Source organism: Geotrypetes seraphini, chromosome 8 (genome assembly GCF_902459505.1).
Source record: "Geotrypetes seraphini chromosome 8, aGeoSer1.1, whole genome shotgun sequence".
NCBI classification, from domain to species: Eukaryota; Metazoa; Chordata; class Amphibia; order Gymnophiona; family Dermophiidae; genus Geotrypetes; species Geotrypetes seraphini.
The window spans coordinates 73,527,332-73,555,283 of record NC_047091.1 but is presented as its reverse complement, the minus strand read 5'-3'; the positions used below and the strand labels follow the sequence as shown (position 1 = coordinate 73,555,283).

At 44.2% G+C, this 27,952-nt stretch overlaps 1 protein-coding gene across 4 annotated transcripts in view; it reads left to right on the top strand.

Moving 5' to 3' along the window:
• SF1 (splicing factor 1) overlaps positions 1-27,952 on the top strand; it is a 240,617-nt gene that overhangs the window by 171,112 nt on the left and 41,553 nt on the right. For all 4 annotated transcript variants that reach the window (XM_033953804.1, XM_033953803.1, XM_033953806.1 and 1 more), the window contains one exon: positions 24,052-24,225. In XM_033953804.1, the coding sequence (XP_033809695.1) occupies positions 24,052-24,225 (174 nt within the window). The remainder of the gene's footprint in view (positions 1-24,051; positions 24,226-27,952) is intronic.

Below are 27,952 nucleotides of genomic sequence, written 5' to 3'. Positions count from 1 at the left end.
CGGACTGGTGGCTCGGGCGTGTTTTCTTTTGTCCCAGCATGTACTTGATGATGAATCTGAGAATTGGGACTTGCTAAGGCAAGCAGTTGCCAAAATTGAATTGGGTGCTTCTTATCTCTCAGATGCCATGTATGACCTCTTTCGAGCTTCTGCCAAGTCTTAGGAGCCTTAGGAGTGACAGCACGCCGTACCTTGTTGCTTCGCGCTTGGTTGGCAGATTCGGCAGCCAAAGCTAAGTTGACGAAGTTCCCTTTTAAAGGGTCTTTCTTGTTTGGTGAGGACCTGGACAAGTTGGTTCAGACTCTCACTGATTCTAAAGTGCCTCGTTTGCCTGAGGATAGGCCTAGGCTGCTGGCTTGAGATGGCGTTGCTCGTGGGCATGATTTCTGCCGTTTCCGCTCCAGTTAAGGGGCTGCTTCTTTTCAATCTCCTGGGCTCTCAAGAGGCAGGTTCTTCCAGCACATGCAGTCCTTTATGTGTGACCCGTCAGAGTGTAGGTAGCACCCCCACCAGGTCCCCTGCCACCCGTTCTGGTTCTGGTGGGCGTCCGGTTGAGATACTTTAATCCAAAGTGGGCAGACAACATGTCCGATCAGTGGGTTCTGAAAGTGATCCGGAACGGCTATGCTCTGGAGTTCGCCTGGTCCTTGCCAGACCGTTTTCTCGCTTTTCCCTCGCAGGTGGCGTGGAAGCAGCAGGCTTTTTGTCAGACCCTTCAAAGATTGTTGGATCTCCATGTGGTGGTTCCAGTTCCCCCGCAGGAGTGGGGCACAGGTTGGTACTCAATTTACTTTGTGGTGGCAGAGAAAGAAGGGACCTTTCGACCCATCCTGGATTTGAAGGGGGTCAACAGGGCTCTTCACTTTCCTTGCTTCTGCATGGAAACTCTGCGGTCTGTGATTCTGGCGGATCAGCCAGGGAAGTTTCTGTCCTTTCTCGATCTGATCAAGGCATTCTTGCACATTCCTATTCGGGCCTCCTATCATCGCTTCCTGCGCTTTGCGATCTTGGGGCAACACTATCAGTTCCGTGCACTTCTCATTTGTCTGGCTACGGCTCCGCGGACAGACAAAGATTGTATTTCTATCCCACCTGTCCTATTGTATTCTTGTCTTATCTTAATTAGTTTGTTTTGTGACTTATCCCCTTGTTAATTATATGGTCTGTTTTATGTATATTTTAGACAATTTATTTTACCAATTTGTACATCGCTTAGAATTTGGAATAGGCGATTAATCAAATAATAAATAAACTTGAAACAAATGCATAAAGAGGGCATTCTTGTTCATCCTTATCTGGACGACTGGTTGATTCGAGCCAAGTCATTCCAGGAGAGCATGGCTTGGGTGGTGGAGTTTCTGCAGTCGCTGGGATGGGTTGTCAACCTTGCAAAGAGCCAGTTGTCCCCATCTCAGCACCTGGAATATCTTGGGATCCTGTTAGACACCTCCTTGGGGAAGATCTTCCTTTCGGAAGCCCTGGTGAGCAAATTGCAATCTCAGTTCGCCTGCTTATGGCGTCCGGGTATCCTTGGGCGCAGGATTTCCTCCAAGACTTGGGGTCAATGGTGGCCTCCCTCGATGTCGTGAGGTGGTTGCGGGCCCACATGTCTCCTGTTCAGTATGCTCTTCTTCGGAGGTGGCCGCCTCAGAGGCACAGTCTGGATCACTCCGTTCCGCTTCCGGACTTAGCTCGGGGCAGTGTTCGCTGGTGGCTTCAGACTCCCTATCTTGTACAAGGGGCGAGTCTGGATCAGCCGCAGTAGACGGTTCTGCTCATGGATGCCAGTCTTCTAGGTTGGGGGGGGGGCTCATTGCCTATGTCACTCAGCTCAGGGCACCTGGTCCACAGAAAAGGCTCAATGTTTTGGAGACTAGAGCCATCTGTCTGGCATTGCTAGCCTTCCAGTCCTTTCTGATGGGCAAGTCATTCAGGGTTCTGTTGGACAGTGCCACAGCGGTGGCCTATATCAATCATCAGGGGGACACCAGGAGCACTTTGGCGCAGGAGGCGATTCTGCTCATGGTCTGGGCGGCGTCACACCTTCAAGAGATCTCAGCATGGGGGGCGTGGCTTAGCACGCACACAAAATGGTCGTATGATCGCAGCGCTCCTCTTACCTGGGCAACCGTTGAATAAATAAAGACTTCCTTTTAAACTGTTTTCGGCTGAAAACATCGGAGAGGACAGCGGGAGCATGGCGAGCACCCAACAGAGTAAGAGTGAAACCGGAGGGGCTGTGAAAAGGCAGAAGCAGGATCAAATTACCCCGAGTAAGGTTCCGCTTCCTGCTGATGTATCAGAGGAGTTAAGCAAAGCTGAATGTTATGGGGGAACTGAGGCAAATCAAACAAATGCTGACAGAGACTGTGAGTAATATGGCAGAACTGAAGGAAGAAATCCTGAATATACACAGACAAATGGAAGTAGCTAATAAAAGAACAACAGAGTTAGAAGTTAAAATGGAGATCTTAGAATGTGAAGGAAAAAGATGCAAAAATGACAGTTTGGAAATAATTCAATTGAAAAGTCAGCTGGAAGATTACGAAAACCGTGGAAGAAGAAAGAATATAAAACTTTTTGGAATACAGGAAAATTAGGAAGGGAAAAATGCAATACAGTTTTTAGAAAATTTAATTCCTAGATTATTGCAGTTGGATTTCAAACAGCCTTTGGAAATAGAACGGGCACACAGGATTCCAATAAAGAGTCTGGAAAATCAAGGGAGACCAAGACCATTAATATTCAAGATGTTAAGATACCAGCAAGCAATAGAAATTTTAAATGCTGCCAAAAAAGATAAAAACTTAAACTATAAAGGATCCAAAATATGGTTTTTACCAGACCTAGCTAAAAATACAGCAAATATTAGGAAGAAATTCCTTGATCTGAGATCTCAATTAAAGGAAAAAGGATATAAGTATGGGTTATATTACCCAGCAAAAATGAGGGTATCTTGTGGGGATAAATCTTTGTATTTTGTTGATCTGGAAAAACTAAAGACCTTTCTTTCAAAATCAGAACCTATGTCATTTTAGCACAATGGGTGTTGAAATGAAGGGATAAATACTAAGACTGGATTGGTGGATATTGAACAAAAAATTAAATATAAAGAACTATGGGACTTTTGTTTGTTGGAAAAAGAAGAATATGCAACAAAGAACAGGAAATAAAAATGAACAAGTGAAAAAGAAAATAAAAGAATGTAAAGAAGAAAGTAGAAAGGAGGATAGACTGGAAAGACATTAAAGTGAAGTTATTAGACTGAACTTTTAGGAGACTGAAAGATGGATGGTTGGAGTAAAGAATGAACAAGAAGGATTAAAGGACTGGACAAATTAACACAAAAAGAAAAGTGAAGACTGAATAGGAAAATAAATAGATGTGAAGAAGAAGAAAGCAGGACTGATAGACTAAAAGGATATTATAAAAAAATAAATAAATGAATGACAATTGGCAGTCAAAAGTCTATAAGAGTGGATGGATGGAGATAAGAAATAAATATGAAAGTTCAGTTTATTTAATAAGTCAGAAAAGGAGAAAGTAAAGAATGAAAGGACAATAAGGAAAAGATTGCAGAATGGACTAATGATAGAAAGAACAAGTTATATGATATTTAAATGCAAGTAAAGGAAAGGAAAATGAATAATATAAAAGAAAGATACATAAGAATTTATTGGTAGCTGAAGGAATGTAAAGATTGATGTTGTGATAATATAGTTTTAAAAAGATTGGATTTAATTTGGAGAAGAGGAAATATAAAAAGGGGGGAAAAATTATTTTGAAAATGAAATACAAATGTTTAAATACAAATAGGGGATAAAAACTTATAAAATTGAAGTTGTTTTTTTTAACAGAAATATATGAAGAGATGGATATTTGTTGTTGGATATTTAAAGGAGGATAGGAGAAGATGGATTAGATAATATAAGATATAGGAAAATGATACTTTTTATTAAATATATGACTATGATAGAATTTTCTTGAATGAAATAAAATGTTGGGGGAATGAATTAGAGATTGGTGAAATGATAAAAATGCATTAATGGAATGTTAGGAAATAAATATGGTTATGTGACTAAAGGTTAAATAATAGATAGAGGAATTAATTACTTTAAAATGGGAAAAAAAAAAAGGTTTTATGATTAGAAGAGAGATATAATTAGATATATTGTGGAGAGGTAATGAGTGTCTCAATAAAGGATAAAGGGGTTATTAATAAATATTGGTTGCCTGGGGGGGAGGGGGGAAGTTGGGATTACTGTCCAATGTGTGTCCTTAAGCAGTCATTATATTGGGGGGGGAGGGGGAGGGAAGAAGGTGGGTATTAAAGATATTACTAGAATGATTAAGGAAAAGATTAATAAGGGATTGGGTAATTTGGAGGTAAGAATGTGTGCCATGGGGAGAAGTTTTTTAGATCTTAGTTATGGAAGAAGGGAAGAGGAAGATTATGATAAGGAGTATAAAATATATTATGTCTTTTAAGATATTTTCTATTAATGTCAATGGCCTGAATCATGTAATCAAAAGGAAAAAGGTATTATCATTTTTAAAGAAGCAAAACGCGGATGTTTATTTTCTGCAGGAGACCCATCTTAATATAAAGGAATCACAGAAACTAACGGGTGGGTGGGTGAAAGAATGTTTTTTTGCTCCAGCAGAGGGTAAAAAAGCAGGAGTAGCAGTTCTTATAAATAAAAAGTGTATGGCCAATTTTAAGATAGTAAATTCGGACCCACATGGAAGATGGCTACACGTTGATATAAGTATGGGAAATAATGCCCTGACGTTGTTCAATATATATGCCCCTAATTCGAATCAATCAGAATTCTTTAAAAAATTGCAGAGTATGTTGTTACCACTGGCTGCTTCTAATTTAGTGGTGGCGGGAGATTTTAATGCTGTAATAGATCCATTAATGGATAAAAAAAACCAGGTAAAAGTTTAAAATCTTTAGGTTTAGATAATTTGGTTCAATCATGTGATTTGAAGGATATATGGCGTATTCTTCATTTTAATGATCAGGAATTTTCATTTTGTTCACAGGTTCATAAATCATTTTCAAGAATAGATTATATTTTTATTTCATCACATAAGGTGCAGCAAGTGATTAAGGCTTCCATTGATCCCATTATCATTTCGTTTCATGCGGGAGTATGGATAGATTTACAATTAGATCAATTAGAAAATAGAAGACCAATTTGGAGATTTGATAATGCATTGCTTGTGGATGAAAAATTTTTGGAAAATTTTAAAACACAAATTAGTGATTTCTTTCAAATTAATTTAGTGGAAGATACATCTATTGAAAATGTATGGGACGCTTTTAAAGCGACTATGAGAGGTCATATTATATCATATTCGGCTTTTGTTAGGAAACAGATTAAAAAACAGTATATAGAGTTAGAAAAAGAAATTAAAATACTAGAAACTAAATTGGTAAGCAAATGGGAACATGATGTATTACAAGCTCTTTTGAAAGCAAAAGGTAAATATAACAAATTAGCTTCAAAAATGATAAGAAGAGACTTGTTTTCCAAACAGACAATGTATTATGGAAATTCTAATAAGGCGGGAAGATTATTGGCAAATTATCTTAAAGCAAAAAAAAGAAGAACTAACATTAATGGGATAAAAGATGATAATGGTATAATAACCAATCAAACGGATATAATTTTAAAGCAATTTCTAAAATTTTATAAGGACCTGTATTCTTCCGAGCCTTATTTGGAGAGGCAAAAAGATGGTAAAAATTTATTAGATTTAATTATTGGACCTAAGGTTCCTGATCATATAAAATGGAGTTTAGATGAACCTATATCATTAAAAGAATTAGAAACAGCGTTGAGATCTCTTAGAGTTGGATCCGCTCCAGGTGGTGATGGTTATACAGTAGAATTTTATAAAACATTTCAAAATGTCCTTTCCCCATATTTACTAAATTTATATCAGACACAACTTATAAAAGGTGATATTAAAGGTACTATGGCTGAATCAATAGTAATTGTTTTGCCTAAGCCAAATAAAGATCCTACTTTGGTTTCAAACTACAGGCCTATATCTTTAATAAATGTGGATAATAAACTTTTGGCGAAAATTTTGGCTTTGAGATTAGCCAAAGCTCTCCCACATATAATAGACACGCATCAGACGGGTTTCGTTGCTAAAAGACATTCCTCTAATAACTCTAGATTATTGTTTCATATGTTAAATTTATCAAAAAAAATGGATGAACCGGCTTTTACAGTTTCCTTGGATGCAGAAAAAGCGTTTGATAGGGTAGAATGGAATTTTATGTATCAGGCTTTAGAATGGTTTGGTATAGGTTCTGGATTTATACAAATGGTAAAAACATTGTATAGCTTCCCGATTGCAAGATTAAATATTAATAATATGATATCTGATGGTTTTCAATTGCAGAGGGGAGTTAGACAAGGTTGTCCTTTATCTCCTTTGTTATTTGATGTTGTATTAGAACCCTTATTGTTAGCAATACAGCAAGCAAGGGGGATACAGGGTATTTCATATTCTGATATGGAATATAAAATTTTGGCTTATGCGGATAATATTTTACTTTATTTGAGGAATCCAGAGTCTACCTTATCTTGTCTATTGGAATTAATTGATATGTTTGGCAAATTTTCAGGTTATAAAATTAATTGGAGTAAGTCTGAACTTATACCTTTAAATGTTCATTGTGTAAAAGGATTATTTGACGCTTTTCCGTTCATATGGAAAGAAGAAGGATTTAAATATCTTGGCATTCAAGTTAAAAATACAATTGAAGATACAGTAAAAGAAAATGAAAAATTTGTATTGAAAAGAGTTACAGAGTTATGTGAGCAATGGAATCCGTTACATCTTTCTTGGTGGGGGAGAGTTCAAACTATTAAAATGATGATCTTGCCTGTAGTTTGCTACCAAATGAGTATGATACCTATTTATTTTCAGGGGTCCTTTTATAAAAAGCTTAATAGCATTTTAACGAAATTTCTTTGGCTTGGTAAAACGCATAGAATAGCTTTGGTATCTTTGCAAAAATCAATTAAGGAGGGAGGGGTAAATTTTCCAAATTTTTATAGGTACCATCAAGCCTATATTTTACGTCAGGGTATGTATTGGATCCTCCCAGAACTAATAGATAATGCACTGGATTGGTTATATTTGGAATGGCACCTTATGTTTCCCCTAAATTTAGTTCATCTTCCAAGTATCAACATGCCTAGAAGATACAGAGAAAATAAGATATTAATGGATACTTGGAAAACGTTGAGGTTTATTAGTAAATTAACACCTGTCCCAATAAACAAGTCAACTAATCAGTCTTTATGGATAAACTCCAAGATTAAAATTGGCGGAGCTCAATCCTTTGGAAGGACTGGATTATTGCAGGCATTAGATCTCTGAATGATGTTATTTCGGAAGGTAAACTGCTAGAATTTTCACAATTGCAACATAGATTTGGTCTTAGTAAAAAACAAAGTTTTAAATGGTTGCAATTGAAGCAGGCCATTCAGGTTGGGTTCCCTGAATGGAAAACATTGAATAATCAATATAGTTTAGAGTTCTTATGCTTCCAAGCAGACTTCCTAGGGCATCAAGCCGCATTGTGGTATAAATTAATATCTGGATACTTGAATAAAAAACCAAAAAATGGTCTAAGAGACATTTGGAGCATTGAGATTAAGCATCAAATTACTGCATCTCAATGGCCACTAATTTGGTCTTGGAGAATGAGATGTACAGTGTCAGCATCTATGAGACAAACTTGGTTCTTTTTATTATATAGAGATTTTTGGACCCCTACACGTTTGCAAAATTTAGATAGTTCCAAGTCCAATAAATGCTGGCACTATAATCTGGAACCTGGGACGTTGGATCATTTACTGTATCATTGTCCCTACATTAAAAGTTTTTGGAATGCAATTTGGCCACAAATTAATAAATTGATGGAAAATCATGTAGCAATATCATATGATACAGTGTTATTTGGAATGATGATGAGAAAAAAAAGTCAAATTTCACCAGAAAATAACAAGCTTTTACTAGTCATGACAGGGGTTGCCATTCAGCATATAACCAATAACTGGAAGAATCATAGTAACCTTAATTATACATTTTGGTGGAATACAATTTGTCATATATTCAAAATGGAAAGAGTAATAGCAATACAAAGAGGGACATATCCTAAATTTATAAAAATATGGGGGCCATTGACAAAGTATTGTACTGAATGAATAGTAGGATTTATCTTCTTCTTTTCTTCTTTTTCTAGTCTTATTTATGGCACACATGGAGGGGGGGTAGTGAAAATAATTTTACATAACATGTTATAATATGGTATACAATATGTATAAGGTGATTGAAAAGTACTTGAAGGGTGGGGGGTGGGAGAGGGGATAAAAAAATTTGTTCAGAATATTATGTAATAGATATAAAAGTGATATTGTGTATTCATTAGTTGTAACTCAATATTTTGCACACTTCATGTAAAATATGAAAATGAATAAAGAATTATAAAAAAAAAAAAAAAAAGAGATCTCAGCATCCCACATAGCTGGAGTGGAGAATGTTCAGGCGGACTTCCTAAGTCATCACGTGCTAAGTCTCAGTGAGTGTTGTCTAAGTCCCATGGCCTTTCAGTTGATAGTGCAGTTTTGGGGTCAGCCCCTCATGGACCTGATGGCCACAAGAATCAACGCCAAAACACCCCGCTTCTTCAGTCGTCACAGAGACGGTCATGCCAAGGGCCTGGATGCTCTGGTTCAACCATGGCCAACAGAGAGGCTATTGTATGTGTTCCCTCTGTGGCCGTTAGTGGGCAGAGTTCTTCTCCGCCTAATTCGCCATCTGGGCCTCGTGGTTCTGATGGCTCTGGATTGGCCTTTACGACCATGGTATGTTGATCTAGTGGGGCATCTGGTGGTGGATCCTCTGCCTCTCTGGACAACCTTCTAACTCAGGATCCCAGTCCAATGTTCGATCCGGGTCCCTTTTGTCTTACGGCTTGGCTCTTGAAAGAGGTCGCCTAGGTAAGAAGGGGTATTCAGATAAAGTGATCTCAACGCTCTTGGGGTCCTAGAGGCTTTTCACCTCTCGCGCTTATGTGAGGGTTTAGCGTCTATTTGAGGAGTGGTATGATGCGCGTGGAGTGGTCTCTTTTTGTGCTTCTCTGCCTAACATCTTAGAGTTCTTGCAGGATGGCCTGGATAGGGGACTAGCTTGGTCTTCTCTCCGGGTTCAGCTTGCAGCCTTGTCAGCCTTTCAGGGGTACTTGAAAGGTCAGCGATTGACTGCCATTCCTGATGTGATTCGCTTCTTGCGAGCAGACAAGTTGCTCAGGCCTCCCATACGATCCTCTGTTCCATCTTGGGATCTGAATCTGGTTCTGTCTATTCTGGTGCACCCTGCTTTTGAACCGTTGGGCACCTGCTCTTTGAAGGACCTTACTGTTAAGGCGGTCTTCTTGATGGCCATTACTTCAGCTAGACATGTTTCTGAGCTGCAGGCTTTCTCCTGTAGGGCTCTCTTCTTGGAGTTTTCTAGGAAGCGTGTTGTCTTGAGGCCTGTTTCTTCCTTTCTGCCAAAAGTGGTTTCTCTTTTTCATGTCAATCAATCTGTAGTCCTCCCAGTGTTGGGTTGTCTGGAGGGCTCTTCTGAGCAGAGACAGCTGCGCAAGTTGGATTTCAGTCGGATCCTTCGCTCTTATGTGCAGAGGACCCAGGAGATCAGGAAATCAGATCTTCTCTTTGTCCTTCTAGCGGGTCCTCGTAAGGGGGATGGCACTTCTAAGGCTACTATTGCGCGCTGGATCAAGGAGACTCTTTCTTCTGCTTATCTTCTGAAGAAGAAGCCTGTTCCCATCTTTCTCAAGGCTCATTCCACTAGGGATCAGGCAGCTTCTTGGGCTGAGTCTTCTCGAATGCCTCCAGTGAATATTTGCAAGGCTGCAGTTTGGTCTTCTCTGCATTCCTTTGTCAGACACTACTGGGTAGATGTTCACGCATGTTGGGACGCAATATTTGGTGAACGTGTTCTGGTGTCGGCCCTTCGGGGATCCCACCCTTGATCGGTATTGCTTTGGTACATCACATTCGTAAGGACTATACCAGTCTACCAACCGATGCAGAAGGAGAAATTAGGTTTCTTGCTGCTAATTTTCTTTCTGTTAGCTTGTAGACTGGTATAGTCCACCATCCTATCTGTCTTTATGCGGTTTTTGCGGGTTTTTGCTCACTTGCAGATTTTGAATTTTTCTGCAGGTTCTAGTATTTTTCTAGGGCTGGGGAGAATTAAGAACAGTGGCGATGGCTCAGCTAGCTTAGCTGGTGAGCTGTGGAAATGTTTTACTTCCAGGATTAAGTTCTATACATGTTCCAACTGTTGTTTAATGATGTTTGTTCTTTTCTGACACTCTTGTTTGGAGTGTCATTTACTGTTTTTCCTAGGTTCTGCTTGGCTATTCGGCAAACTGGAGTAGCAAGAGGGTCATGCTATAGAAACATAGAAAAACATAGAAAAAAAAAGCGGCAGAAAAGGGCTATAGCCCACCAAGTCTGCCCATTCCAAGTATCCCTCCTCCCTGAGTTTACTCCCTTAAAGATCTTGTATATACTGATATACAAGTTTGATCCCAATCTCCACCTACTGGTAGCAGTGAGGCATATTACCCATTCTTAAGGACTATACCAGTCTACAAGCTAACAGAAAAAAAATTAGCAGCAAGAACATAATTTCTCCTTGGAACTCCACAAATGAAACCTGGAGAAGGTAGATTTTTAAGTTCTGCTAAACCCACAAGGAAACTTTTCATTGTGAACAAAGGTAGTTGATTCCACAAATTGTGAGCTGCAACTAAAAAAAATTGTCGAATGAGTGTCAAATGTACCTGACACAGATGGAACAACTAAAAGATCTAATTGCAAAGATCAAAGTGATCAAGAAGGAATATAAGACACTAGATACTGATATAGAAATAAGTATTTTGGTATTACGGATCTTAAAAACCAATATAAGTAGCTTATAAGAGTGCCTTTTTATACAATACCTCTGGAATCTACACCATAGGATTGTGAATCTCTTCCAGTCTTAAACTGTAGGGAACTCTAAACCAATTTTTAGCCACTCCCTCTGTGGTTATCTCCTTTGACTCACCCCTGGAATTCCACTTGTTTCCTACAACCTTAGCTGTAGGGGCTACCTCTTCTAGAGAATGACACGATAACAAATTCATCACCGTTCCTGTCCCCGCGGATAACCACGGTAAACAATCTTCATGTCATTCTTTAAGGAGAGAGGGAAGAATCAGAGTATGAATGGCCACAACCACTGACCCCCAAGCTTTGCTTTGAAGAATGCTGGTGTAGAAGGACTGAGGCTGAAATAGACACTAAAAATGAAATGGGATTATTTCCCGCGGTTATCCGCGGGGACGGGGACGGTGATGAATTTTGTCACCGTGTCATTCTCTATCTTCTGCTCGTGCTTTATTTTTTTCTTAAAGTTCTAGTCAATTGATTTGTTCTTGGTGCGGGTCTTGCCCTGGTGCTGCAGATTCACCCTGCGAGGAATTCCTTCGGCGGGAGATCACAGATTTTCTGAAAAAGTCTGCTTCTGGGGGGTTACCTGTTAGTATCACTGTAGTATGCCCCCTGGACAGCCTGCAGGCCGGATCAGGAGCCATCTTGCCCCGGGTTTATCCACTAAGGGGTTAGAGCACAGGCTGCGTGGTCCCGTGGAGGCGTGACTGGGATCGGACTGCTAGTCTTCCCTAATTATCCTGAGAGGTCCTGGTAGTCACTGATTGAGATGGCAGGGAAGGTTGAGGTGGTCAGAAGACCTAAAATCCAGTTTTCTCAGCTCCTGAGGTACTGATCTCTTTGCATGCTCTGTATTAAGCTTGCCTGCAATTCTGTTCTATGCAGCTCTTGCCACTCTAAGCGTCTGTGTGCACGCTAGTTTGGCGATTTGAGAGGGGTCCTGAGAAGGGGTTTTGGGTGGTTTCCCTGCATACCCTAATTCCCCTCCTTCTACACACACACCTGTAAAATCTTAAAATCGCCGTTTTCCCGGGGCCATTTTAGGGCAAAATCGGCACCCGCAACGGCCATTCTTGGATTTTCTTTAAAACTTTTAAAAGTATATTTTTTGACCTTAGGAGCTTCGTTTTTGCTCCAAACTTCACAGATGGCCTCCTCAGGACAGGATGGCAAGGATTCTTGCCATAATTGTGGCGGATGGCTGCCGGATTTGCAGCTGTGTATCATGTGCGCCGCGGTCTGCGAGGAGAACAAAGCATGCACAGATTCTGAGCTACCCCTCCGGAGAGGCCCCACTTACCTCCATTTCGACCGGAGAAGTGAAAGCAGTGTCCGATGTGCCTAAGTAGGGTGCGGAGGGCACTTCTGCAAAACGCAAGCGCAATTCTGGGGAATATTTTCCCCCAAAATTTGTACATATGATGTATCAGGCTTTTCTGGTTAAAAAGACTATGCCTGCTTCTACTCAGAATCCATTGCAGCAGATGGGGTCTGTCCCTCTTCTGAATTCCAGCATGTCTGGACATCGGAGAGCAGATGGGGAGTGGCCTCCATAGTTTCTGTTTTGATTTCTGTACCTTTGCTGTTGCAGGTTTCTTCAGCGGCGTCCACCAATGTGGCTAATCTATCAGATCTTCGTGATCCTCTTGATAGCGGGTCCCAAGCTCTTGGGGAATGACCCAGCAGTGCGCAGGCTATTTAAGATTAGCCGCCTGCCTGACATTATTTCTGAGTCCCTCAGGACCCTGAACCTAAATTCAGACCATTTGGAAAAGGCAGAATGTTCCATTATGAGTGATCAGCGTCCGCTTCCTTTCTGGACAATCCAGATTTGGCTAGGATACTCTCAGAGGTCTGGGAGTCCCCGGAGGTTTCCCTCAAATGTGCTAGGGCTATAGCACGTTTGTACCCCATGGACCCGGAATTCAAATGACTGATTCTGCTGAAGGTAGATTTGGCTGTGGCGCAGGTCACTAAGTGAACTTCTTTGCCCTTTGATGGAGGGGTTGTTCTGAAAGATGTTCAGAACAGGCGAGTGGATTTCATCCTCAAGTGCCTTTTTGATTCCACAGCAGTGGAGTGAGAGCCTCAGCAGCCACCTTTGATTCCCATGCTTGTCATACCAAATTCCACCAGGATCCTGAGGAAGTTGTCCTTCGGGACCTAGACTTCCTGGTTTCCGGGGTGAAGTATTTGGCGGATGCCTTCTATGACATTATGAAGGTTTTTGTTAAGCTTGGAGCTTATTCAGTATCAACCTGGCGAATGCTGTAGATTCGCCAGTGGTCAGGAGATTCTTCATGCGAGGCTACGCTGAGCAGGTTACCTTACAAAGGTTTGTGTTTGTTTGGCCAGGGTCTGGATGACCTCATGGCCAGTGTTCAGGACCGTAAGCCTAAGGTGTTACGCAGTTCTAAGCTTTGCCCAGCCCGGGATTCGGGACAGCCGAATTTTCATCCCTACCGCGCCCTCACCAGTAAGCTGGGCCCCTGACGACAGGACAACAGTTTGTAGCCCCTTCAGCAGGGCTGAGGAGTCGAAGGAAATTTCGAGTACCTGGAGTCGGAGTCAGAAGTACAAAAAACTGAGGAGTCTGAGTCGGAACATTTATCAACCGATTCCATTTTTGAACTTGGCATACCAATCACGAGCGATTCTTTTAGCTATAGCACCCACTATATACACAGCACAAATGTTGCGAGCAGCTTCTGCGGCCTTAGAACCTTGATTAAAAGCAAAAAGAAGGTGGTGTTGAAAATGCTCATTTCTCTCAACTTGACATTCCATTTTAACGATCTGAAAATTAACCAGTGCTGTGGAGTCGGAGTCGAGGAGTTGGAGGAAATTTCGGGTACCTGGAGTCGGAGTCTGAAGTACAAAAAACTGAGGAGTCGGAACATTTATCTACCGACTCCACAGCCCTGCCCTTCAGACCTCGCTTTGGAGGTCTGGCCCGACAGCAGTCTTCCAACAAACGCCCTCCTGCCCCCTCTAAGAAACAGTTCTGATGCCAGGCTTCTGGTGCCTCTCCCTCAAATCGGGGGGGTGACTGTCAGCCATAGTGGCAGAGAGTGACTTTGGACCAGGACATCTCAGCCTCCCACATAGCAAGTGTAGAGAATGTGCAGGTGGACTTTCTAAGTCATCACGCCCTAGATCCTGGAGAATGGTGTCTAAACCACAGCCTTTCAACTAATAGTGCAGTCTTGGGGTCAGTCCCTCATGGACCTGATGGCCACGAGTGTCAACGCAGAGACGGTCAGGCCGAGGGGCTGGATGCTCTGGTTCAACCATGGCTGACGGAGGGTCTGTTGTATGTGTTCTCTCTGTGGCCATTAGTGGGCAGAGTTCTTCTTAGCATTATTCGACATCTGGGCCTAGTGATTATGGTGGCTCTGGATTGGCCCAGGTGTCCATGGTACATGAACCTGGTGAGGCATCTGGTGGCAGACCCTCTGCCCCTCTCGACCGACCTTCTGTCTCAGGGGCCCATTCCAATGTTCAATCCAGGTCTCTTATGTCTTAAGGCTTGGCCTAGGTAAGAAGGGGTATTCAGATAAGGTGATTTCAACCCTTTTGGGGTCCCGGAGACTTTTCACTTCTAGGGCTTATGTATGGGTTTGGTGTATATTTAAGGAGTGGTGTGCTGTGTGTGGAGTGGTCTCTTTTCGTGCTTCCCTGCCTAACATCTTAGAGTTCTTACAGGATGACCTGGACAGGAGCCTGGCTTGGTCTTCTCTCCAGGTTCAGCTTGTGGCCTTGTCAGCCTTTCGTGGGTTATTACGGGGTCAGCGTCTGCCTGCCATTACTGATGTTGTTTGCTTCTTGTGGGTGGCCAAATTGCTCATACCTCCTGTGTTCCATCTTGGGATCTTAATCTGGTCTTGTCCATGCTGGTGTGCCCACCTTTTGAGCCCTTGGGTGCTGAGCACAGGAGAGGATCAGCGTCGGTTCTGAGCACAGGAGAGGAGACGAGCAGCATCGGTGCTGAGCTAAAGTAGCAAGGGAGAGGAGGCAGGAGGGAACAGAAGGCTCGGGGAAGCGGCGAGAGTACGCTCCGCCCACCCCCACCACGTTAGAGACAGCGCCGGACTCCCCCTTAAAAGGGGAGGAGCCAACACGGCACATGCGGTGCCGAGCACAGGAGAGGAAGAAGATCAGCGTTGGTGCCGAGCACAGGAGAGGAGAGAAGCAGCGTCGGTGCTGAGCTAAGGTAGCAAGGGAGAGGAGGCAGGAGGGAACAGAAGGTTCCGGGAAGCGGCAAGAGTACACTCCGCCCACCCCCACTGCGTCAAAGGCAGCACCTGACTCCCCCTTAAAAGGGGAGGAGCCAACAAGGAACACGCGATGCCAAGCATAGGAGAGGAGAGGATCAGCGTCGGTGCCGAGCACAGGAGAGGAGAGGAGCAGCGTTGGTGCTGAGCTAAGGTAGCAAGGGAGAGGAAGCAGGAGGGAACAGAAGGCTCGGGGAAGCGGCGAGAGTACGCTCCGCCCACCCCCACCTCGTCAGAGGCAGCGCCGGACTCCCCCTTAAAAGGGGAGGAGCCAACGGCGCACAGCCATTTGGCGTGCGGCAAAGGTGCTTGCCTTAGCAAGAGCACCTTTGCGAAGGGCCTTTAGAAGGGCCAAGTCACTACAACCAAGAAAACCAGGGAAGGACAGAAAGGTAAGGAAGCAGCAAGCACAGAAGGAACAAACCCGCAAAAGCAAGGTAAGGTAGAGCGAAGACAGCACACACAAGAAAAGCAGAAAGGCAAGCAAGGCAAGGAAGCGGCAGGCACAGAAGGTAGGAGGGAGGCAGGCACAGTACCACACACCTAGAAGGGAAACAAGCACACAAAGGTCCCAACACAGCAACACCAGCAGACTCACTACAAACAGGAAGACAGCAGACAGGAATTCAGAAAACACACAGTCAACGGAGACAGAAATGTTCACAACAAATCACTCAGACAATTCAGAAGGGAAGCAAGAAATGGAAGGCCAAGGAAGTCAGAAGATGAACTTTCCAGTCTTCTGTACCGGCTGCAGTATGTATGACTACCTCCCTTCGGGGATCCGGGCATACATTTGCAGTCGGTGCATGGAGCTGGATAGCTTGAAATGGCAAGTACGGCTACTAGAGGAGACAGTGACGGAACTAAAAGAACTCCTCACCTTTGAAGACAGAATCCGTGAACAGGAGAAGTTTCTAGTGGAGTTCAGTCCAAATGAAGAGGTCAAGGAGCTAGAAAGATTCATCGAGGAAGCTCACCAGCAACATGTGGAGATCCCAGGGCTGGAAAACTGTACCCGAGCAACCTAGGAAGATGGCCTGGACGAGAGGAGAGAAGACACCCCTTCAAGTCCAGAAGAGATTGAAGCTGAGATAGGGGACAACCACACACCAGGAGAAAGAGAGAGAACGCATGAAGACGTCCCCCCACACAAAGAGCCGAAAACAACTTCAAGCGTTTCACAGGAGGAAGATTGGCCCTACACCATGGACGTGGACTTATGACCCCCCCAAGGAACCCCCAAATAAGAGACTCCATTATACGTCATGTGGACCGCAACACCGCAGGAGGGAGAGAAGATAGAATCGTCACCTGCCTGCCTGGAGCAAGAGTGAAGGATGTGGCCAATAGGATCTCCAGGATCATAGACAGTGCAGGGGGAGAGGACACTGCTGTGCTTATCCACGTGGGAACTAACGATGTGAGCAGACAGAAGTATGATAGGGAAGAGATGAAGGGCCAGCTCCGCTCACTAGGAAGAAAATTGAAGATCAGGGAGGTGAAGGTGGCTTTCTCAGAGATCCTCCCGGTACCAAGAGCGATGGAAAGAGACAAGGGGAATTGCAAGCGATCAACGCCTGGATGAGATGATGGTGCGAAGAGGAAGGCTTTGACTTTGTGCGCAACTGGACGGCGTTCTGGGGAAAAAGCAAGTATTACAGAAAGGATGGACTACACCTCAACAAGGAAGGAGCAAGAATATTGGCAGGCAACATGAAGAAGGCTATTGAGAAGGCTTTAAACTAAAGGATAGGGGAAAGCCGACAGTCGACCACCAGTCGATGGCCCGGGCAACAGGATGCCCCGAAGAAGGAACTACGGGCAACTACTCAGACACAGGAGGGGACGACCACACAGCAAATCAGGGAGACAGCGCAGGAGCAGAAAAGGATACCATGATAGAAACAGTAGAGACAGATAAGCTTAGGAAGTCCAAGAAGGTAACACAAAGGGAACTCAAATGTATGTATACGAATGCTAGAAGTCTGGGAAACAAAATGGAAGAATTAGAGACAATAGCAAGACACGATGAACTGGAAATCATTGGCATAACAGAAACATGGTGGAATGAAGAAAACAAATGTGACACAGTACTACAGGGATACAAACTATACAGAAGAGATCGAGTAAGGCAGAAAGGTGGAGGTATTGCCCTATATGTTCAGGAAGGAGTAGAATCTGTTGGAGAGGCTACGACGGAAAGGAAAGAGAAGTCCCTCTGGATCAAGATTCCTAGACACAATGGCACAGACACAAAAATTGGCCTTTATTATTGACCCCCAGGACAGACAGAGGAAACAGACTAAGAAATGTTAAGAGGAAATTAAACAAAAATGTAAGACAGGCAATGTAATAATCATGGGAGACTTCAATTTCCCGGGGATAGACTGGAACCTGGGTGCCTCCAACTGCAGCAAGGAGGCCAAGTTCCTGGAGGCGATAGGGGATTGCTTCCTGGAACAAATGGTAAGAGAGCCGACAAGAGGAAACGCCACCTTGGACTTGGTCCTAAATGGCCTCACGGGACCGACAAAAGATGTAGAAGTCACGGTCCCGCTGGGGCCGAGCGATCACAACATGATCAACTTTAAACTTGACATTGGGAAAGGGAAACGTACCAAAACCTTAACGACGACCTTAAACTTTAAAAAGGGTAAATACGATAGCATGAGAGCCATGGTGGACAAAGTTAAAATGGTAGAACAGGCATGGTCCCTACTGAAAAATGCTATCTAGGAAGCACAAAATCTCTACATTCTGCGGATTTCCAAAAAAAGGAAAACTAAAGGCAAATGAGAATCAGCATGGCTTACTAGACAGGTGAATGAAGCCATAAAAGAAAAGGACTCTTTTAAAAAATAGAAACGCACGAAAACAACCGAAGCTTGGAACAAACATAAAGATGATCAGAAGAAATGTCACAAGGTGGTGAGGGATGCCAAAAAAGGACTATGAGGAGAAAATAGCACAAGAGGCCAAAAACGTCAAGCCCTTCTTTAGATAAGTAAAAGGGAAAAACCCCGCAAAAGAGGCAGTGGGACCGCTGGACGACCAGGGATGAAAAGGGTACATTAAGGAAGACAAACAAATTGCAGACAGACTAAATTCGTTCTTTGCGTCTGTCTTTACGAAGGAGGACACCGCAACAATGCCAGAAGCAGTGGAAGTTTTCAAAGGAGTAATAGAAGACAGCCTCACCACAGTAGAAGTGGACTTGGACCAGATATACTACCAGATCAACAAACTTAAAAGTGACAAATCCCCTGGACCGGATGGAATTCACCCGAGAGTTTTGGAAATTGGAGAACTACTGCAAAAACTTGTCAACCTGTCAATTAGAACTGGACAGATACCAGACAACTGGAAGATAGCAAATGTCGCACCAATTTTCAAAAAAAGGATCAAGAGGAGAACCGGGCATCTACAAACCTGAGTCTTACATCTGTTCCTGGAAAGATGGTTGAAGCACTGATTAAAGATAGCATAGTCCGGCACTTGGATACACACATGGTTTCAGGAAAGGGGAATCATGTTTGACGAATTTACTTCAATTTTTTGAGACCGTGAACAAATAAATTGATAGTGGAGAACCAGTGGGCATAATATAAGAACATAAGAAGTTGCCTCCACTGGGTCAGACCAGAGGTCCATCGCGCCCAGCAGTCCGCTCCCGCGGCGGCCCATCAGGTCCATGACCTGTGAAGTGGTTTCTGACTGATCCTATAATCTACCTCTGCTTCTATTTGTACCCCTCAATCCCCTTTTCTTTTAGGAACCTTGGACTTCCAGAAAGCATTCGACAAGGTTCCACATGAAATACTTCTCAGGAAACTACAAAGCCATGGAATAGAGGGGGATATACAAAGATGGATAGGCAAATGGCTGGAGAACAGAAAGCAGAGAGTGGGCATAAATGGGAAGTTCTCAGACTGGGAGAAAGTGACTAGCGGTATACCCAGGGCTCAGTATTTGAGCCAATATTATTTAATATTTTCATCAATGACCTAGAGGAAGGAACATCCAGTGAGATCATCAAGTTTGCAGATGACACATAGCTATGCCGGGCAATCAGATCGCAGAAGGATAGCGAGGAACTCCAGAGCACTTGTGTCAGAGAAATGGGCGGAGAAATGGCAGATGAAGTTTAATGTGGAAAAGTGCAAAGTAATGCATTTAGGCAGAAAGAACAAGGAACACGAGTATAGAATGTCAGGAGCAACTCTGGGTAAGAGCAAACAAGAAAAGGACTTGGGTGTACTGATAGATAGGCCCCTGAAACCGTCGGCACAATGCATGGTGGCGGCAAAGAAAGCAAATAGAATGTTAGGCATGATAAAGAAGGGAATCACGAGTAGATAGGGGAGGGTTATAATGCCTCTTTATAGAGCAGTAGTCAGACCACACTTGGAATAGTGTCCAACATTGGTCTCCCAACCTAAAGAAGGATATAAAACTGTTGGAGAGAGTGCAGAGATGAGCAACGAAGCTAGTAAAAGTTATGGAGAAACTGGAATACAAGGAACGACTCAAGAGAGTGGGATTGTTCTCCCTTGAGAAAAGGAGACTGCAAAGGGATATGATTGAGACCTTCAGAATTCTGAAAGGAATCAACAAAATACAGCAAAAAAAAATAAATATTTACAATGTCCATTTTAACACAAACAAGAAGACTCGGAATGAAGCTAAAGGGGGACAAGTCCAGGACAAATATCAGGAAGTTCTGCTTCACTCAAAGAGTGGTTGACACCTGGAATGCTCTTCCAAAGGAGGTTATAGCGGAAGCAACCGTCCTAGGATTTAAAAGCAAACTAGATGCACATCTCCTTACGAGAGGCATAGAGGGATATGGGTGACTAAAAATTACGCCAGGTGTACACCTGGCTGGACCTCCGCGTGTGCGAATTGCCGGACTTGATAAACCAAAGGTCTGATCCGGAGATGGCGCTTCTTATGTTTGTTGAAAGACCTTACCCTTAAAGCGGTCTTCTTGGTGGCTATTACATCTGCTAGAAGTGTTTCTGAGCTGCAGGCTTTCTCTTGTAGGGCTCCCTTCCTGGAGTTCTCTAGAGAGTATGTTCTTTTGCGGCCTGTTCCTTCCTTTCTGCCAAAGGTAGTTTCTCCTTTTCATGTCAATCAGTCAATGGTCCTCCCGATATTGGGAAGTCGGGAGGGATCTTCTGAGCAGAAACAGTTGTGCAAGTTGGATGTCAGTTGGGTCCTTCGCTTTTATGTGCAGAGGACCCAGGAAATCAGATCATCTTTGTCCTTCTAGCGGGTCCTCGTAAGGGGGATGGTGCTTCCAAGGCTACCATTGCACACTGTATCAAGGAGACTCTTGCTTCCGCTTATCTTTTGAAGAAGAAGCCTGTTCCCGTCTTTCTCAAGGCTCATTCCACTAGGGGTCAGGCAGCTTCTTTGGCTGAGTCTTCTCTAGTGTCTCCAGTGGATATTTGCAAGGCTGCAGTTTGGTCTTCTCTGCATTCCTTTGTCAGACATTACCATGTGGATGTTCAAGTGCGTCGGGAAGCAGTATTCGATGAATGTGTTCTGGTGTCAACCCTTCAGGGGTTTCACCCTTGATGGGTAGTGCTTTGGTACGTCCCATCAGCAAAGAACTATACCGGTCTATCAGGCGACACAGAAGGAGAAATTAGATTCTTACTTGCTAATTTTCTTTCTGTTAGCCTATAGACTGGTATAGTTTTCCACCCTTTTCTTTCTTTATGCAGTGATTGTATGTTTTGCTCGCGTGCAGATTTTGATTTTTCTGTGGGTTCTAGTATTTTTCTAGACCGGGGAGATATAAAAACAACGGCTATGGCTTAGCTGGTGAGCTGTGGGGACATTTTATATGCCAGATTCTAGTTCTATACATGTTCCAACAGTTGTTACCATGTGTTTGTTGTTTTAAACTCCTGTTCGGAGTGTTTTTCCTGTTCTCAGTTAGTTTTACTAGGTTCTGCTTGGCTATGTGGCAGACTGGATGGGAAGGGGGAGCCTCACTTAATATACAAGTTTTGGTCTCAGTCTCCACCTGCTGGTCTCAATGAGATATAACCCATCAGTAAAGAACTATACCGGTCTACAGGCTAACAGAAAGAAAATTAGCAGGTAAGAACCCAATTTCTCCTTCTCAACACACTGTATGCGTTCCCTTGGGGTAAGTGGACCGCCAGTTGGGGGTACGCGGCCTGGCCACCAACAGGAATGCCTCCCACCAAGGATCCCTGCCTGCACCCCCACCCTGTAACTGCTGCCACTGGGAATCCCTCCCTGTCTACCCACTCACTGCACCATCACTGCAAAGCCGACCCTGCCACCTCGCTGGAGCCAACACGCTCCATATCCTCATCCTCCCCAGCAGCAACTCCACGCAGGGACGGGCCATGGCGTGTGCAGCAACTCGCACATGGCAAACCCACAAGCCTCCCCTCCCCCCCCCCACATCAATTCTGATGTTGGAGAGAAGGTTCGGTTGTCATGGAAGTTCCAGGTCGCTCTGCTCTTCCAGCTTGGCTGTTGAGTGCATGGCCTTAGATCATACAGCCTATTCGGAGCTTGTGTTTGATCCACTGCTTGAATCTAAGCAGTTGTCCAAGATGTCTGCCTACATTAGGATGTGGGAAATATACCTTTTTTGAGGAGACCAGGCTCCAAGGGGGAGGGGGGGTGGAGGGAAGGCCTTTGTTTGGGTCCAGGGTCACAGGTCTTTCCCTTTCTCTGAGTTGGTCTGGATAAAGTCCCCACGGTGGCATCTGTGTGCCCTGGGGATCGATCTGTCTTGTTTTCCATCTCGGGATAGTCGGTTCTAGTTAATATCGCCTCTGGTTATTGCTCGTTTTTGAAATGGGCTCTTCAGTCCGGCCGCCCATTAAGCATCTGTTTCTGGTCTGGGACCTTGACGTCATGCTGTCAGGTCTTGCCAGAGCTTCTTTTGAGCCTCTTCTGGATGCATTTCTCCTGGACTTAGCGCTTTCAACTGTTTTCAGATCGCCATCACTTCTACCCGTAATTCAAAGATATGAGTTTCTCAATGGACAGTTTGTTCCTTTTATGCAGACTGTGGTTTCAGCTTTCCCTGTTATTCAGGAAGTGTATTTGCCAGTGTTTCAGCCAATGAGTTCCAAACATCAGGATTGGCTTCTGAGGAAACTTGGCATGCATAGGATGCTTCTGTGTTCTCTGGAGGGCACTAACGAGTTTTGTCTTTCTGGCCCTCTGTTTGTGCTGTCTCATTCGTTGAAGCGTGGTGTTCCTGCTTCTAAGGCCACACTCTTCAGGCAGATCCGTAGAGCCATTTCATACACCTACATTCATGTCTCCTGTTTCTGTTTGGGCGCATTATACCAGGAGTGTGGCTTCTTTGTGGTCCAAAGATAGATCTTTTCCTCCTGAGCAGTTTTTCAGGGCGACGACATGGTTGCCTCTTCCCACGTTTGCCAGATTTTACAGAGTGGATGGTGCTGCATGTGAGAACTCAGCTTTTGGGTTCTCAGTCTTGAAGGCCGGCGCAGCAAGCCCACCCTGACTAGTTGGGGGTGTAGAAAGTCTCACCTATTGCACTGGAAAAGGAGATTATGTACTTACCCTGGTAAGCTCTTTTCCAGTAGATAGGTGAGACGTTCTAGATACCCGCTCTGTCCTTGCTGTGCCTGCTGGCATATTTCAGAGTTCAGGTCAGATGTCTGACTCCCTATTCTTTTGTGGAGACTGGTCAGCCCTTTGGAGCTAGGGAGAGTTTTGTGACTATGTTCTCCATGTTATGGGAGTAGTTCCTGAGCTTCTTTGAAGCCTATATTGATGGTTATAGTACTGTTTATTTGTTTTGAGCAGAATGCTTATTTAGCCTGTCATTGCAGGTGCCTCTACTTCACAGGTGTCAGTGCCTCTCTATGCTTGGGTACGGACTGATGGGGGGGAGCTAAGCTAGCCTGTGATGTACCCTAGAGGCAGAGTGCAAAACTTATAATTCTCTTTTGCAACCAGTGCTGGTAAAGGGAAATAATCCTATGGTCTAGAATCTCTCACCTATCTACTGGAAAAGAGCTTACCAGGGTAAGTACATAATCTCCTTTTATACAGGTTTATATCTGTCTTTATTTTCTCTTTTTCTATGTTAACTTGCATTAGTAATCTGCATTCATCCTCCATAATTTATAATATGCAAAACTTCAACAAGGTCTTCTGTATTTACCTTAACCACACACTATCATCTGCTTTTATCTACTGGTTATGTCACCTTTGACCAAACAAATTGCTTCAGCTCTGTCCAGAGGTATTCTGTCTGAGCTTTTTCAAATTTTCCATTTGGTTAGATTTTACATTAAATGTGGCTGTAGTGCTCTGCTTGTCAAAGAATATGGAGTTGCTTACTTTGTAGCAGGGGTTGTCTGTAAACAGCAAGCTAATGCAGCTGCCCTTTCCCTCCCCTTTTCCCTCTTAGTTTAGTTGCTTTAATAATGACCAGAGGACAAGAGCAAGGGCTGTACCAAGGGAACCCTTGTGCATGTCTCTGAAACCCTTCAAGTACTCTAGGTTCTAGGAGAGCAAATTATCTGAGCCTGGATCTATCCTGATGCCACTAGCAAGCGGTTGCCTTATCCCATTTGTCATTATACCTTACTCTATTACAGGTAAGCAACTCTGCTTTGTCTTTGGCCTGTAGAATTATGCTGAATGAAATACACAAAATGCCGAACCAAAATTTCTCTACTTTCACTTCTTCTCTACAGGTATGATGCATCCACATCCCATGGGAATGATGCCACCGCCGCCGCCACCACCCAGTGGACAGCCCCCTCCTCCACCTTCAGGACCTCTACCTCCATGGCAACAGCAGCAACCCCAACCTCCACCCCCACCTCCCAGCAACAGCATGGCTTCCAGTGCCCCAATACCATGGCAAAGTAAGAAAAATGATTCTTTAACTTTGGTTCTAGTGCAGTATGTCTAGTTGTCCTGAACGCTAGGGTCTTGGATCTGAACTAACAAGTTACTTGCAAAAAAACTGTCAATTATGTTTTCAACTCGACCTTCCTGGGGAGCTGCTTCTGCCCCCTCAGTTTTTCTGCAAGGAAGTTGTTCAGAAGTATTTTTGATCTGCTTTATGGTTTTATTATTTTTAAGTATTTTTTTTTTTTAATTCTTAATTCATTTTATATTTTACATCAAGTGCACAGAAAATAACAACATTTTAACTTAAATACATCACTTGAAAATCCACAATTTTTCACCTTGTCTTTTATTACAGTGCTACTTGATTGCTTTTGTACAAACTGAGGGGGCAGGAGTAGCTCCCTGAGAAGGAGGTGGAATTGAAAACATGATTGACAGTTTTTGGCAAGCGACTTGCTAGTTCAGATACGAGACCATAGCTTTCAGGATCACTAGACACACATCTACAAGAAAGAAGATTACTGGGGTAAGAACCTAATCTTTCTGTTTCCTTCCTTCCTTGAAACTGCAATTTTAAATTCTGGTGCAATGTGTCTAGGAGTCCTGATTATAGGGTAATATCCTCCTTCTTGCGAGTTGCTTCAGAAGGATGAAATTTACATTCTTCAACTCCTCTCCAGTGCCTATAGTGCCCCTTACAGTTTTTCCTTCAAGTGAGTTGAAGTGTTTTGATCTGCTATGATCATTTAAAAAAAAAAAAAATTGTTGCTTTTTTTTTTGGTCCAAATCCAGTGGGGGGAGGGGTTGGGTGTTCGAGATGTTCCCAGTGGCCCTGGGACAGCTCTGCCTGGGAGAGGACGCAGGCTCTGGGAAAGAAGTCCGCAGCTAGCAGGGAAACCCTCTGGGTACCTGTCTGGCTAGCCTGCAGTCGCACTTGTTGGTAGCTGGCTTGCTACCTGATTTATTAGATGTGTGAGCACAGGCTGTGTGAGCCCTGAGGCAATCTGCTTAACTTTGGCGGGTGGTGGCTTTGTTTTACTACCTCCATGTCCAGTGGATCTGTGGGGGTTGAGGTCTAAATCCAACTGATAGCCTGTAGATCGCACGGTACTACTCGAAAGAGTCCAGAAAAGAGCGACTAAAATGGTTAAGGGGCTGGAGGAGTTGCCGTACAGCGAGAGATTAGAGAAACTGAGCCTCTTCTCCCTTGAAAAGAGGAGACATGATCAAAACATTCAAGATACTGAAGGGAATAGACTTGGTAGATCAGTGTTCTTCAACCTTTTTACACCTATGGACCGGCAGACAAAAAAAAAATTATTTTGTGGATTGGCAAACTACTAGGAATGAAATTAAAAAACCCCATTTCCGCCCCGTCTCCGCGAGCTCGGTCCTCACAAACCATCTGATCCCATCCGCACAAACCTCAGTTATGATTTTATACTGAATGTATTTTATTAAAGTATAGAAAGAAACAATATTCTGTACAATTGTCATTTTATAAATACAAATAATACAGAGCAAGGATCAACAAAACCCCTGTCTCCCCTCCCCTTCACATATATCCCCTCTACTATCAAGAAAACTGAAAAAGCCAAATTATTACAGAATGCTACACAGAAATATCATGCTAACAGAATACCGCAGTCACACATAGCAGGAATAGGATTAGGGGAGTGCAACTAGGGCAACTGCCCCCCTGGTCAGAAAGAGCCCTAAGCCACTGCCTGCACTTTGCAGTCCCCAGTTATGTCTAACACCAGCTCTAGCAGGAAATATATTTCAAATCTGATATATTCTAATCACAAAATAGAAATAAAATTATTTGTTTCTACCTTTTTGTTGTCTCTGGTTTCTGCTTTCATCATCTTTTCACTCCCTTCCTTCCAGCATCTGCCCCCTCTGTCTCTTCAACCCAGCATCTGCCCCTTCCATGTACTGTCTGACCTCTCCCCCTTCCATATGGTTATTTGTCTTTTCTATGCCCCTCTCCCCTTTCCATCCAGCCTATGCCCCCTCTCTCCTTTTTACATGATTCATTCCAGCTTCACTGCTCTCTTCATTTTTATCTCTCCTACACCAGATCTAGCATCTTTGTCCCTCTCAATTTCTCTGCTAACCCCCCTTCCCATCTCATTCCTGTCTCTCCCCTTCCCCTCCTCTAATCTCCCTGCCAGCTGTTTCCTTCCTTTTTTCTTCTCCCTTCCCTCCTCCCCCTGTCCAGCAGTAACTCTCTTCCCTTTCCTTTCCCTCCTCCCCTCCCAGCAAGATCTATCCTTCTCCCTCTCCAGGTCCAATAGCAGCTGTCCCTTTTTCCCCTTGCCCAGCAGCTTTCCAGACTCCTTCCCTCCTCTCCTCCCAGCAAGATCTATCCTTCTCCTTCTTCAGGTCCAGTAGCAGCTGTCCCTTTTTCCCCTTGCCCAGCAGCTTTCCAGACTCCTTCCCTCCTCTCCTCCCAGCAAGATCTATCCTTCTTCCTCTCCAGGTCCAGTAGCAGCTGTCCCTTTTTCCCCTTGCCCAGCAGCTTCCCTGACTCCTTCCCTCCTCCCCTCCCAGCAAGATCTATCCTTCTCTCTCTCCAGGTCCAGTAGCAGCTGTCCCTTTTTCCCCTTGCCCAGCAGCTTCCCAGACTCCTTCCCTCCTCCCCTCCCAGCATGATCTATCCTTCTCCCTCTCCAGGTCCAGTAGCAGCTGTCCCTTTTCCCCCTTGCCCAGCAGCTTCCCAGCCTCCTTCCCTCCTCCCCTCCCAGCAAGATCTATCCTTCTACCTCTCCAGGTCCAGTAGCAGCTTCCCAGACTCCTTCCCTCCTCCCCTCCCAGCATGATATATCCTTCTCCTTCTCCAGGTACAGTAGCAGCTGTCCCTTTTTTTTTCACCATGCTCAGCAGCTTCCCAGCCTCTTAACAGTGGCTTTCTCCCCTCCCTGCAACTCTTCTTACTTGCCAGTGCAGCGATTCAGTATGGCAGCCTCTGGTCCTTTGTTGGGTCGCACCGCCTCTGAGGAAAGCGGAAGTTGCATCATCAGAGGCAGCCCGACTCAGCAAAAGCTCCAAGGCTTCCTTCCTGAATCGCTGCTCTTGTAAGTAAGGAGAGCCGCTGGGAGGGGAGAAAGCACGCTGTCGGAGGCTCCCCATTATCTCTCCGGCCCTGTGTGAACTACAGCTCCTCGATCTTGCCGGTCCTAAGCGGACCGGCAGGAAATTAAAGATGTTGATCCCGCCGGTCCTGCGCAGACCAACAGGAATTTTCTGCGGATCGGCGGTTGAAGAACTGTGTAGTAGATAAAGACAAGTTGTTCACCCTCTCCAAGGTAGGGAGAATGAGAGGTCACTCTCTAAAGTTAAAAGGGGATAGATTCCGTACAAGTTCTTCTTCACTCAGAGTGGTGGAAAACTGGAACGCTCTTCCGAAGTCTGTTATAGGAGAAAACTCCCTCCAGTGATTCAAGACAAAGTTAGACAAGTTCCTGCTGAACCGGATCGTACACAGGTAGGCCTGGTCTCAGGGCATTGGTCTTTGATCTAGGGGCCGCCGTGGGAGCGGACTGCTGGGCACGATGGACCACTGGTCTGACCCAGCAGCGGCAATGCTTATGTTCTTATGCATGTGGACTTGATTAAGCTGACTAAGGTCGTGTCTTCTTCAGATTCCAACTCCTGTGACAGCTGAAGCAGGCTAACCCCAGCAAAGACACTGAGTACAGGATATTGTAGCCTAGAGTAAAATTGAGGGGGGGG